This window comes from Triticum dicoccoides, chromosome 2A (genome assembly GCF_002162155.2).
Source record: "Triticum dicoccoides isolate Atlit2015 ecotype Zavitan chromosome 2A, WEW_v2.0, whole genome shotgun sequence".
Lineage (NCBI taxonomy): Eukaryota > Viridiplantae > Streptophyta > Magnoliopsida > Poales > Poaceae > Triticum > Triticum dicoccoides.
The window spans coordinates 78,706,665-78,720,643 of NC_041382.1; the positions used below are offsets into that span (position 1 = coordinate 78,706,665).

Genomic DNA, 13,979 nt, shown 5'->3' on the forward strand with positions numbered 1-13,979 from the left:
TATGTGCTCCGGCTTATGTTTCCTTGCACTAACAATGCAGCTGAGTATGAGGCCCTGCTCCTTGGTCTCCGGATGGCCAAAGAGATGAACTTGAGCTGGGTAAGATGCTTAGGAGACTCAGACCTTATGGCTCAACAGGTGTCAGGCAAGTGGGACTCTAAAGATCCCCTCATGGCGGCTTACCGTCGTGAAGTCGATGCTGTGGCTGGATATTTCAAGGGTTACATAGTGGAACACATTGATCGAAGGAAGAATGAGGCGGCGGATGCCTTAAGCTGGCTGGGGTCTCAGCGTAAGCCGGTGCCGCCTAACACCTTTCTTGATGTTTTGCATAATCCTTCTGTTAAGTTACCTACAGAAGAAGATCTGGCAATACCAGACCCGGAGGCACAGCTGGTGGTGGCTCTCCACGTTACCCTGGATTGGACAGTGCCTTATTTGGCTTACATGACCCGGGGGGAGTTGTCGGAGGACGAGACCTTGGCAAGACAAATCGTCCGGCGGTCCAAGTCCATGACAATTGTCAATGGCGAGTTACATCATTACAGCGTCACTGGAGTGATTCAACGTTGCGTGTCACCTGCAGAGGGTCAGGAGATCCTTCGTGAAATTCGTGAAGGTGATTGTGGTCATCACGCCGGCTCAAAATCTCTTGTGGCCAAAGCCTTCCGTCATGGGTTTTATTGGCTGACGGCTCATGCTGATGCGGAAGACCTGGTCAGTAAATGTGACGGATGTCAGAAATTCTCACGACGAGCCCATGTGCTGGCTCAAGAATTGAGGATGATTCCAATTACCTGGCCGTTTGTAGTCTGGGGGCTTGATATGGTCAGGCCTTTCAAGAGATCTAAGGATAAAAAGACTCACCTCTTGGTGGCGGTTGACAAATTCACAAAGTGGGTGGAGGCGGAGCCAGTCAGTAAGTGTGATGCAGCCACAGCAGTCCATTTTATGAAAAAGGTGATTTTTTGCTTTGGTTTTCCACACAGCATCATAACTGATAATGGTACTAACCTTTTCAAAGGAGCTATGGAAGAGTTCTGTCAACGAGAGCATATCCGGCTTGACATTTTAGCTGTAGCTCACCCTCAATCAAATGGTCAAGCAGAACGAGCCAATCAAGAAATCTTGAAGGGTATCAAGCCCCGGCTCTTGGTCCCTTTACAGCGGACGCCGGGTTGTTGGGTGGAGGAGTTACCTTCTGTACTCTGGAGCATCAATACTACACCTAACAGATCTACGGGTTACACGCCTTTCTTTATGGTGTATGGAGCAGAGGCGGTCCTGCCAAGTGACATCCGTCACGATTCACTCCGTGTGGCGGCTTATGTTGAGGAAGACAATGAAAAAGCTCGGCAAGATGCACTTGACCTGTTGGATGAAGAGCGAGACTTGGCAATAGCCCGCTCAGCGATTTACCAGCAAGACCTGCGTCGCTACCACAGCCGCCGGGTTAAGTCTAGAACCTTTCAGGAAGGCGACTTAGTGCTCCGACTCATCCAGGATCAATCTAACATGCACAAGTTATCCCCTCCTTGGGAAGGACCCTTTGTGGTTAGCAAGAATCTGAATAATGGATCATACTACCTTATCGACGTTCGAGAGCACAAAGACTCACGTAAGTCGGAGGAGGAGACCCGTCGGCCGTGGAATATCGCTCATCTTCGGCCTTATTATACTTGAGCCGTTGGCTCTAATGTGTATATACTTATACTATGTATATTATATAAAGCAATAAAGCAAGACCTCTGTCCTTTTTTCCACTCCCAAAAAGGTTTATGTGTTTTTCCTCGTCAGGTGGTGGAGATAACCAAAGGGAAGCGGATCATATCTGAATCCGGCTTTCCTTTGGTCCGGCTTATGATCATATCTGAATCTAGCCGTTGATCACTTGGGGGCTTCCTGTTCAAACATAGGTCGTATTCGAACCAAAGAGAACATAGTTGTCGATACCCACTTGATCGGCATACTGCCAAACCCACTTGGGGGCTTCTTGATCATATCTGAATCATGGCTTAACTCCTTTTGGGTCTGACGTGGATCGTATTCGAATCAGCATCATTAAACAACTCTTATGGTCACTTGGGGGCTTCCTGTTCAAACATAGGTCGTATTCGAACCAAAGAGAACATAGCTGTCGATACCCACTTGATTGGCATCGCCACAGCCACTGGGGGCTAACAGATCGTATCCGAATCTTAGCTCAACCCCTTTGGAACAGGTCACTGATCATATTCGAATCAGAAACCCTTGAATTTTGTTCATCATATTTTACAAGTACCAACATTAGGTATCTTGTGACCCTCTTGAAGGTACAATGGAATACATTACAATCTTCCAGAATTAATGTTAGTTACATCAGGTTGTTAAGAACCAGGTGGACTTATATGTGCCAATTTTTAGGAGTTAAGTTTACCCTCAGGGGTTGGTTTATATAAGCCGGAAAAAAATAGCTGTGAGCACTACAGGGCAATGCAGGGTATTTTTGCAAAGGACATAACAGATTCATACAAACTACAAAGAGAACAATGGCGGCAGCTTATGCAAGTATTAAGGGCCATAAGCATGCGCAAAGGCATAACAAAACTCAAGGTATCTTCAAATTTGTTACAAGACTCCCCGAGTCTGAATGATGCATTGTTTTCTACGATGACATAAGCAGGTGGCGCCTGACAAGCTACTCTTGGGGTTGATTGAAGCCTCTGGGTTATCCTTCTCCGTCTCTCTGCCGGCTGCTTTGTCCTGGAAGGATGATGATGCCCAGTCAATGCCACTCAAGGCTTCAAACTCAGCTTCATCATCTATTAAACTGGTTGGGTCGACTTCAGGAGCAAAGGTGTGCTTACGGGTTGGAGGGATCAAGCTGACATCGTCATAATGCGGCATGGGGATTCTCCAATTCTCCTTGTCATAACCCGGCTGACACTTGGTGAGGTCAGTATCGTTCCCAATAAGAGTAGCCACCGGACGTATATCCTTCACACAGGCGGTGAAATCCTTATCATTAAACACGGTGTCATCTTCCTTTAAACTTGGATACCCAAGAGCAATATCAGCGGGGTCTAGTTCTGGAAGCCACGCCTTGGCCCAGCTCAATGCGGCTATAGCTCCGGCTCTTGCAGATGCTCGTCTTAACTCTTGGATTCGCTGAGGTAGCACAGCAAGCCGCTTCAGCACATCTTGCAGGAGATAAGGAACATCGTTTGATAAAGCCACAACGGCCAAAGCACGTTGTGACCCAGTGTAGAGTTGTTCCACCAGAGTATAAACTGCCTTCAGCTTGATCACCATGTTCTGCTTAAGATTTGTGCTCCTGGGGCCTGCGTTATTAAGCATAAGGTGAGTCAGAGGAGACAACTGAAATGGTCATTCAAGGAGTTTTGCAGTGTTTAAGGTTTGAGTAAGTCACTCACCGAAGATTGCTGAAACCATTCGAGATATCTGGCGCTTTAAGTCGGACAGTTCGGTTGTTGCTTCCGCAAGCGATGCCTCTGCTATCTCGGCCCGGGTCACCAGTGCGGCCTTTTCATCAGCCCAAATTTTCTTCTCCAATTCAAAATTTTGCTTCAACTTCTCTTGTTCAGAGACGCTGAATTCAAATTTGGAGTTGGCCTTTTCAATTTCACTTTCCTGGGTTGCCAGGCGATTCTTCAAATCAGCAATCTCTGATTCAAATTTACTTATGGTAGCCTGCATTGCACCGGATAGTAGTAAAAGTTACGGTAAGTACTATTAAATCCCAAGCACTTTGCAAGCAAAGATACTTGACACTTGGGGGCTAATGTATACCGAAGCTTTCTAAATTATTAAGCCGGTCCTGGATATTAAGTCCCAAATACCTTGCAAGCAAAGATTTTTGGCACTTGGGGGCTAATGTATATCGCAAGTTAAAGGTATTGTGTTACATCCGGTTCAATTATTTTTTCTTTAAGCCGGGCAAGTAGCTCTAACAATTTTTCTAAGTCTACAAGTATTTATTCATAAGCAATAGACTTGGGGGCTGGTACAGTAAGTATGATTGAAAGTAAGCTAGCATAAGTCATACCTCAGATTTTTGCTGTATCTACTTCACCATGTCAATTTCCAGGTCATAGCTGCTTTGTACTTGATTGATATAGCCGGAGACAATCTCTCCAATACTCAAATGAGTATAGTCAGCGACGTCCAGCTTGGCCCTCCGGCGTTCCACCAATTCCTCTTTAGAACACTTGGCAAGTACAGACGGTTGTGCCGGCTCAACAAACTGAGTTTTGAGAATTTCAACTTCCTGATCATTTGCCTTGGCGGGGATAGGAGCCTCCGGGTTACCAGAATCATTGAAGGTTTGTTCAGTAGGCAGGTTAGAGGAAGATATAGGAACATCATGAGACGGTTGAGGCGGCGGCTCGTGAGCAGAGGCATCAGGAGCAGCTGTGCCTAGCTCTGGTTCAGTCACAACCGGCTCTTGGGGCGGCTTATTCTTTTTTTCCCTTTTGCTGGGCTTTACTTGCACACTGTGGAAAAGGTAGACAGGTTAAATACAGCAAATATGAGTAAAATAAAGCATAAGGTACAAAAAGTTTATATTACCCGGGAGCAGTTTGGAAAGCTGGCATGTTGGACTGCATAGACTCACTGGAGGAAGGTGAAATATCCTGATAGTTGGAGCCAGAATAATTGAGAGGCTAACAAATGAAACCCGCCAAAGGAAAAAGAAGGTGTAAATCGGAGATAACCTCAGTCTGGCGTTTCCTGGTCACATCAGGTAAGCCGGAGGAGAGTTCCACGTCTTTGCTGGTCCGGGTCTGCCTCCGGCTCTCATAAATCTGTCGCTTCAAAAGAAAGTCAGGATCTTGGTAAGCCAAAGGATGTGAAAATCTTACTTTCCGGGTTACTCTTCGAATTTTCTGACGCGGCCGAAGCTCGGAGTCGGAGGAGATTACAATTACCTCTTCCTCGACGGGTTGGCTGTTGCCCGTGTCTTCCTGAAAGAAGGTTAGCATCAGTAAGGTAGAAATAAAGGAGAAAGGGAAATTCAATGGTTACCTCTTCCTCGTTATCATCAGTATCATCAAGCTGAAACAGCTCAGAGGCGCTTGGCTTCCTTTTCCTTGAGGTGGTGGGCTTGGTGGTTTTCTTGTCGAATCTCTTAGCCGCCCTAGCTTTCTTGGCCACCTCATGATCATATTGTGTGTTCCAGAAGCCAGCATTTGCCTATAAAAGGTTATAACTAGTTATGCGTAAGAATACAGCCTAACATGATAAGACATAACCCGATGGCTGGTAACTTACTGCAGGGGCCGGGTTCTTCTGGCAAAAAGATAGTAAGCCGAAGGCGTTACTATTCACGATGCCCTCCTTCAACAAGGACTGAGTTGTAGCTTCCACTACGTCATCTGGTAAGTCGTCAGGGTTATGACGTTGAGGGTCATCCTTCTCGCCTGAATAATTACACATTAAGCCGGGGCGGCGGCTTAACGGAATTATTCTCCAAGCAATCCAGACTCGGACCAAGTCAATGCCATCTAAGCCGTTCCCTAAAAGAGCTTTAATCCTCTTGATTTTGGGGGTGAGTGGCAGGCGTTCAATAGCTGTCAACTTATCCGGCAGCGGGTGAGTAGGTTCAAGGCGCAATGCGCGGAAGCCGGGCAGTGGATTTTCGCCAGCCGGAGAAGTATCTTGGCAGTAGAACCATGTCTGGTTCCAGTCCTTTGGATGACTCGGCAATTCAGCATAAGGGAACAGGCAGTCTCTCCGCCTTTGAATTGATATGCCACCAAGCTCCAGACTGGGCCCGTTGGCCCGTTCATTCTGCCGGTTCAAATAGAGCAATTCCCTGAACAGAAGTAGGCTGGGTTCTTCTCCAAGGTAGACCTCACAGAAAACTTGAAAGTTGCAGATATTTGACACGGAGTTGGGCCCGATGTCTTGAGGTCTTAACTCAAAGAAGTGCAAAACGTCTCTAAAGAATTTTGAACCGGGAGGAGCAAATCCCCGGCTCATGTGATCCGTAAAAATGATCACCTCCCCTTCCTTGGGTTGAGGTTTCTCTTCAGACGGGTCAGGAGCACGATAAGACATGACGTCCTTCTTGGGCAGATGGCCGGACTTCACAAACTCTGACAGTTTGCTCTCCGTAACAATGGATGGGACCCAGTTGCAGGTAATTGGAGGTTTAACAGCTTTGAGTGCCATTGGGTAAATTGAAGCCTACAACAAGATAAAGGAAATTTTCTGGTTTATTATAACCCGGAGAATAAGCATTATTGGGTTATCTGAGATGGCGGCTTAAGTAGGGGCCTAATGACATACAGGTAGTTATGTGATAATGTTTAAACAGCTGCAGGTATTAAAGATGATGAAAATTGTCTTAAGTCGCCAAAAGCAGGCAGTGCTGACAGTCAGTATTATCTTAAACCGATCATATGAACTACTATGGCTGAAACAGAGTCAACAGACACAGGTTTTGGTTAAGTGTGGAACAAACAGGTTTCACAAGTTGCAATCATTTTTTTTGGATCAAACGATGCTCTGGAAAGGAAAAAATTCTAGACCTAAAGCAGTACAGGGAAGTTCATATACTCGAGGAGGGCTTCCAAAAACAAGGAAATGAGATCTGTTTTCATACAGAATGAGCACAAAACATCCTCCGCGGTAGTTCTATGTTATTTTTACGATCTGAGCAAGGGATTAGAGGTGAGAGTTAATGGAGGTTTGCATCGGGCGGCGGTGAACGTCGACGGACTAAAAAATAGTACCAATGCAGATCTGAGAAAGGGGATAAAAAGAACTCACAGATGCGGACGAGCTGCGGAGGGTCGCCGTCGTTTTCTGGTCCGAACCAGGGTGATGCAGCGGCCTAAGTCGATGAAGACGAGGGGTTCGACGGCGGCGGCAGCAGAGCTTGAGCAGCGAAGAAAGGAGGTGCAAGGAAGAAGGCGACTGAAGAAGGAGAATGGGAAAGGACCTAGGTCACGCCTATTTATAGGGAAGGACCGACCAAGACGGTGCAAAAAACGAGGAGACCAAAGCATCATTATCCAGCGGCCCTGACGCCTCGATTCTCGGGATGGTCAGTAAAGGCAAAGATTCGTTGGAGGACATGATGGACTAAAATATGAAATTTATTGAAGATGACATCACAGAGATTTGACCCGGATCCAGATGATGACGTCACGGCGGGTTAGAATTTCCGCACAAAATCGAGGACTAAGGGCTAGTTTATAAGGGTTTTTAAGATTGACATAAACCGGTTCAAATCAATCTGGGGCCTAATGTTGGGGATATAATTATGTACGTAAGCCGGCCAGGAGGGGCCGGGTTACGCAAAGAGAAGCCCATCTGAAGCCCAAGACCAGATGTGAAGATGGCGGTTCAGTAAAGGGTCTAAAGGCCCACAGACGATTTAGGGCCCATGGTGATAAGCCACCATGAGGGCGCAACTTGTATTGTAAGGTAGAAATAACTAGTCACCGAGCCGGACACTGTTTATGAGCCGGCCGGGACTCTGTAAGCCGTAGGGCGTCAACTCGTGTATATAAGGAGACGACCCGCTGGCGGCTTAGGGACAAGAAACAAGAGATCGAGAACCGGGCATAGCGTATCTCGCTCCCTGGTCATCGAAACCTCAAGCAATTCCAACCCAACTAGACGTAGGCCTTCCTTCACCGTAAGGGGCTGAACTAGTATAAACCTCGCGTGTCCTTTGTCCCGATTAACCCCTTTAAGCTTCCTAGTTGCGATGGCTCCATGATCAAGTCCTTGCAAGAGGATATCTGCCGTGACAATTCCACGACAGTATACCTCACTTGAAGCTATATTTTTGTTCTTCACTTAATATATGTTTTTCTTGGAATGTATTTTTATTTTGTTTGCTGTTTGATACAATCCTTAGATCTGGAAATTTTGTTTTGGAGAGAGTTTATACATAGCTACCTAATTAATTAACTACTGTTTGTTCTTCACTTCTAACTTTTGGAGTAGTTTATTGTTTATTCTTGTGCTCCAATTATATCTTTAGAGTAAGAAATTTATGAATGAACTGAATGTTAGGTGCTTCGCTTATTATATGTATGTTGAGAAGTAAACATGCATCCTCTGTTTAATCCATTAAAGAGTGAGACTATGATATTACATATCTTTAATCAAGTAAGGGAGTTGTATTATAATGACAATGACCATTTGTTTATTAAAACCTATTATGTTGTGGTGATAAGTATCTTTCAGTGAAGGACGGATGATAGACTTGGCACATGTTTACACATGTTTGATAAATTCCAAATTCAGCCTTGGTGTTGTTTAAGTTTGTATGTTATCATCATGATTATATTTTCTCAATAATGTTACTATTAGAGAATGCATGATTGCGGTTCTTGTGCTTAGTAAAGTGGTCGCCCTCAATCTTTTGCTAGCCTTTTCCTGTACTAAGCGGAAATAATGTTTGTGCATCCAAAATCCTTGAAACAAGTTCATGACACAAAATGTCCACCATACCTACCTATAGATGGCATTTCACTGCCATTCCAAGTAAATTTGCATGTGCCACCTCTAAATCTTCAAATAAACTTCTGTTTTGTGTGTCCGTACAGCTCATGGAGTGACAAAGGTAGTCCATATATCCCCATTCTAAATGTGTTTTATGCACGAGGAGAGTTTATTCGCTTGTCAAATTTATTAGAAAGGATGGTATTAGGCATGCCCAGTCCCAATAAAATAATATTGAAAAAAGGACAATCCTGAAAAAGTTAGAAGTTGGCACGCACACATGGATTCGGCTAGCCATGGTTTGTGTTAGTAAGGTGGAGGGGGAGTGTAAAAGCATGAGAATCGTCATTAATGTGTTTATCATGGAAGATATTGGAAACCTTTGCCATTAAACCGCTGACAGAAGAAATACACGTCTCAAAATAAATTTATATCTCTCTTAAACCAAGTGAGCTCTGACATATGTTAATTACTGCTTCCCTCCGCGAATGGCATATCTGTTTACTTTTCATGTTGAGTCAATTTCATCTTTCTTTATTTTGGCACCACGTGTTGAGCATGGGGATCACTCTTAGCTTTGCATGCATTTTCTCATAGCAATTTGTTAAGCATTGTATGCATATGATGGTTATCTTCAAATTCGGGTACCTAGTCGTCATCTGTCATTCATTGATTGCTTTATGTTTGCAATATAGTCTTGAAAGATTGCGAGATACTTCATTACCACTTCATAATATGTTGAACTTAATGAAGAGATGCTACTTGTTATCAGAATTATCATTACCTATGTGATCAATGGAGAAGACAAGACTTGAAGATGACGACCATTGCAACAACTTAATTGGAGGTGGTTTACGACTTTGACTCATGAACGCAATTAATCGGGAGCCTTCTGAGGCCCCATCAACCAGAACTTCACTGTCGCCCAAGTCATATTGGCCACGCTAGTAGGCCACGGAGTGCTTATGTAGTGGGATCATGTAATTTGTTTCTTCGATGAGAGATTAATAAAGTACAAATTTTCCTATATCTATTTGTGTACTTAGTACAATGGCACACCTGCAATGTTCATTTCCCCTGGTGCGTAGAGAGATAATAACATAACAATCATGTTATTTTTATTATTTCTTGTGTTAAACACCTTCATAAAATGCAAACATCATAGGCCAAAATAATACTCTTTGTGATGAGTCTATCATACACAAAGGCAGATGGATCCTCCGATGTGATGTCAGGCAATATCAACCTCAAACGGCTGGCCAAAACTTGAAAGCAATTTTATACAGAACATTGCACAAGCTTATAGGATGGAACAGAGAGAGTTAAAGTTTATTTTGTACCTTTGGTAGTAAAAGTCATGGATGCATTCCGCCCTCTCTTCCCCACAAAATTTTTCAACACCGTTTTAGTAATTGCCTAACCACATATACATCTTAATGGTGTTGGAAAAAATGAGCAGGATACCCACCCAGACAGCGCCTTAGTGGGGAAGATTTAAAAAAAAAGACATTTTTACCTCACCAAGAGAGTAAATTGCGGCTAGAATCTCATATATAGCCGGAGTCACCTTTCTGAGGACGTTGGAGAGGAGCTCACGTATCCCGACAACCCGCTTGGTTGTGTAGAGGTTCTTGTAAAATCTAACGTCATAAGCATCATTACTTCCTGCCATCAGTCAACAGCCCACTTAGTTATGCAGTTCCAACTAGTATATGCACTTCAAACTAAATAATTTGAAATCTAATACCTTTTGATGAAACAAAAATCAAGGATGTGACTAAGATTTCAAAAAATAAATTAAAATTCATAACCAAACCAGGCAACACTTTTTTTCCCGAGGGAACACCATCATAACTGCCTTTATTTCATGTCAAAAATAGATACATCATCCACGACCAAGCTACGGAGGAATACCGCTAGCCCTACTAGCTAGCTCATGAGCCATACGGTTAGTTTCCCGCGCACAATGCTTAATAAAAGACTAAAGTTATTACAAATATCTGATCAATCATTAAGAATAGGGATCGCTATTAAATTGACAAACCCTCGCTACATTTCATCCACAAGCTTCGCACAACCCAACCCGAATGAACCAGAAGATTATGAACGCCCAACAAAGCATCCATAGTTATTCCGACATAGTTAAACTCTTATTTCTCTTGGAAGAAATTCGGCAACCAAGTTTAACATTTCATCCGGTGGCTCGAATCGGGCACTCACTATTTTCGCATACCCGCTAGAACCCGAATCCACTAGCAGAAATGGGTTAGAGCTGAACCCGGAAGGGAAGCGGGACAGCTGGCCGCAAAACCCCCTCCCCTGTTCCTCGCTAATCCCCATTTCCCACAAACCCCCCGTCCCCTCGCTGCGCAAGCGCAACCCAACCACTCCGCCTCCTCCCAGGGCGAGAAGCTTCCAGGAGCAGCTAGGGTTTCTCGTACCGATCGATGGCGCTGGCCGTCGTCGTGGTGCTGCCCTCGCTGCCGCCGCCCCCACCGCCGCCGCCGGAGCAGATCGTCGTCGCGGTGCTGCCCTCGCCGCCACCGCTGCCCCCGCCGGCGCGGGTCGTCGTCGTGGTGCCGGCGCGCGTGCGCCTCCCCGGCGTCCTCCGCGTCGCGGCCTTAGCCCTCATCTACCTGGGCTTCGCGGTTGCGTGGGTCATGGCCGCGGCCACGGCTGCAGAGGTCGTCGCGCGCCGCGCCTGGGGCGAGGGCTCCGCGCCAGTCCTGTTCCTCCAGGCGGTCATGTACGGGGCCGTCAAGGTTTGCGTCTGCATCATCCTTGCGTTTTTCGCGCTTGTCGTCCTGCTGCTGTGCGCCCAGTGCGTGGCCTACGTGATTGCACCTGTATCTGGATCCACTTCGGGATTCAAGAAGGTATGGCGCAAATTAACTTCATGTGATCTTTATTCCGGTCGAATTGCAGCTGTACATATACTCCCTGTTATTTATGTTCGAACTGCAGCTGTACATATACTCCCCGTTATCATTATGTTCTAATTAAGTGGTCTAATTAATTTTCGTAGTTCAGGCTGTCCTGATGCTGAGTAGTAGTAGTAGTTTTTTTTCATTTGTGTTCATCACTTCATTTGCAACCTACCATTTCCGAACCATTCCATATTTAATGTTCATCCGTATGGTTTTGTTGAAATTGTTGTCCTCCTCAGAGCACCTTCGGAGCAATCAGGCCAGAATTCACTGCACACTTTTTTAGGCTTCTGCGCCCAGCGGTGCTTGGATTTGTCGTGGATTTGGCCTTCGTCCTGCTAGCGGTCGCTGGTCTTCTGGTAGAGATGATGTCGCCACATGTGAAGGGATCGATATCTCAGGGGGAAATGGTCGGTTCTGTAATCGAGGATGTGGGGATATTTGGTATGCACGCGACAGTTTGCTTTCTTATCATCCCAGCTCTCGTTCTCAGTGTTTGGAGGGAGTGCTAGGCGGACAGGAACGCACCATCGCAGCTCTGTTGAGGTATATATATACCTCCCCCTTTTGCTTTGCTCCCCTGTATCTGTGAGCCATATGATCTTTCTCAATTATAATCTGCATATTTTGTGTAGCCTCTTAATAGCACGAAAACAATCAGTGTTGTTAGTTTGCCATCATTTATCTTATCTTAGTGACTATTGGTGTTGATATTTCTTAAGATGGAGCATTGTTCCATATAAAACCAATGATCATTTTGCTATTTCCTCTGGTCATTGCCTATTACCATTCATGATGAAATTGGGATTGACATCGATCTTAAATTGTGCAAGGTGCCAATTGTTGCAGTTCTACACTTCTACTGTATGCCTTTGTTACGAAGTGATGATCATTATTCATTAAAATGATCGATATTCCACATATTAGAAAAAAAGTAATATTAACTGTTTATGCTCCATGGTCCCCTGGGATTGTTGTATCATTGCAGCGAGTGAGATTATAACAATGTTTGCATGCTTCTAAACTGCTTGCAAGCACCTTCTTTGAGAATTCTTGTCAGTGATAATTTCCCCCATTGAAACCAATGGGAAGACCCAAAGTTTACAAGTCTTGGCTATGGCGTATGAGTCTACTCTTCTTAGCTGCATTTGGCAATTATGACTTTGTGCCATGTTTCGTGACTCTGGTAAAAAGAAGTAAACTATTTGATCATGTAAATAAATAGCATGACGGTAAAACGACACACCTCTAGTCCTTTTAACAATGACCCGCTATGCCCAGTACATTTTAGTAGAATTGCCATTGTGCCTTTGTCCGCTGTTCTGTGACTCAGTTTAGTGCTTTTATACTTTAGTAAAAGAAAGTAAACTGTTTAATCATGTACATAAATAACATGACAGTAAATGTATGCACATCTAGTACTTTAAGGTGGTGGTATGCCACTACATTTTGATAGACGTCTCTTTGAGAACAGTTAATATCTGGTGTTGGAAGTTCATGTCATCAGTTGTGTGTTTGTTAGCACTACCAATTGAAAGGATGAGAAAGATTCGAATTATGTAATATCTCACAACATAGAAGTTACCCCCCTGTGTAAACTAATATATGACTTTTTATATCAGTAAAGTAGTGATAGTGATCTAAAATGTCTTGTATTAGTTTAGTGATATAAAAAGTCTTATATTAGTTTACAGAGGCAGTACTTCATTGCTGGAAAATGAGTGGCATTGCCTTTAGATTTATACTACTTGAAACTAAACTGTTGGATGGTTAATGTTGATATGACGATGTTCTTATATGTGGTAATATGATCAAATTCTGGTTTGGGTTATTGGCAGATGAAGCTAAGAAGAGAAGGTGTCTGGAGAATTTTGCAAGGAGCTACAGTACCCATTCAGCTGATGGTTGTGAGTGATCCCAGCAGATACAAGTGTTCAGTGGAAAAACAGAGTTTTTGCAGACTTGCTTCTTTCTGTTAGTAGATCCTAATCGTCGATAGCCGTGAAAACTTTTGAAGACGTGCTTCTTTCTGCTATTACTAGATCCTAATCATCAATAGCCATGAAGTTTCTTCGGTCATTATGAGTCAGGTGGTGATATTCGGTACTCCTCCGCGCTACTTGCTTACAAGTTTGCACTAGAGTATTGGTGTATATATGATGGTGGAATTGATTTGTGATCTTTGTAATACCCTATTGGAAGAAAATGCTTCCATGAGACATTAATCTCGTGAATTCATTGCCGTCGGTTTGCGTTCTTTCATGTTGTATGCACGATAGTAATGTTCTGCCGGTTGGTTATGCATGTGTTGCCATTTTGAATATCCTTGTGGTTATCTACTGCCATCGTGGTCGTTGTATGTTGCCTCTACCTGCTGGCATGCTTGTATTGTAGTGGCTGCTGAACTTCATTACCTTTTTTTTAACATTATGATGATTAGTGGTATGACTAGAGGTACAAATTTGTATTATTGTTGAATATTTGTTAAATAAATTAGCGTCGAATCTATATATGTGTATGTTACACAGACGCGAGTCAAGGAAACCATGCATTAAGAGTGCACCACAAAGGCGCGCTAGACATGGAGAT

The 13,979-nt window shown here is 44.1% G+C and overlaps 1 protein-coding gene across 1 annotated transcript; it reads left to right on the forward strand.

Moving 5' to 3' along the window:
- The first annotated feature begins 10,824 nt into the window (after positions 1–10,824).
- Positions 10,825–13,647, forward strand: LOC119353404. Its single transcript, XM_037620032.1, has 3 exons — positions 10,825–11,339; positions 11,630–11,936; positions 13,229–13,647. The coding sequence occupies exons 1-2, from the start codon at positions 10,911–10,913 to the stop codon at positions 11,900–11,902; spliced, it is 702 nt and encodes a 233-aa protein (XP_037475929.1). The 5' UTR covers positions 10,825–10,910; the 3' UTR covers positions 11,903–11,936; positions 13,229–13,647.
- The last annotated feature ends 332 nt before the right edge of the window (positions 13,648–13,979 follow it).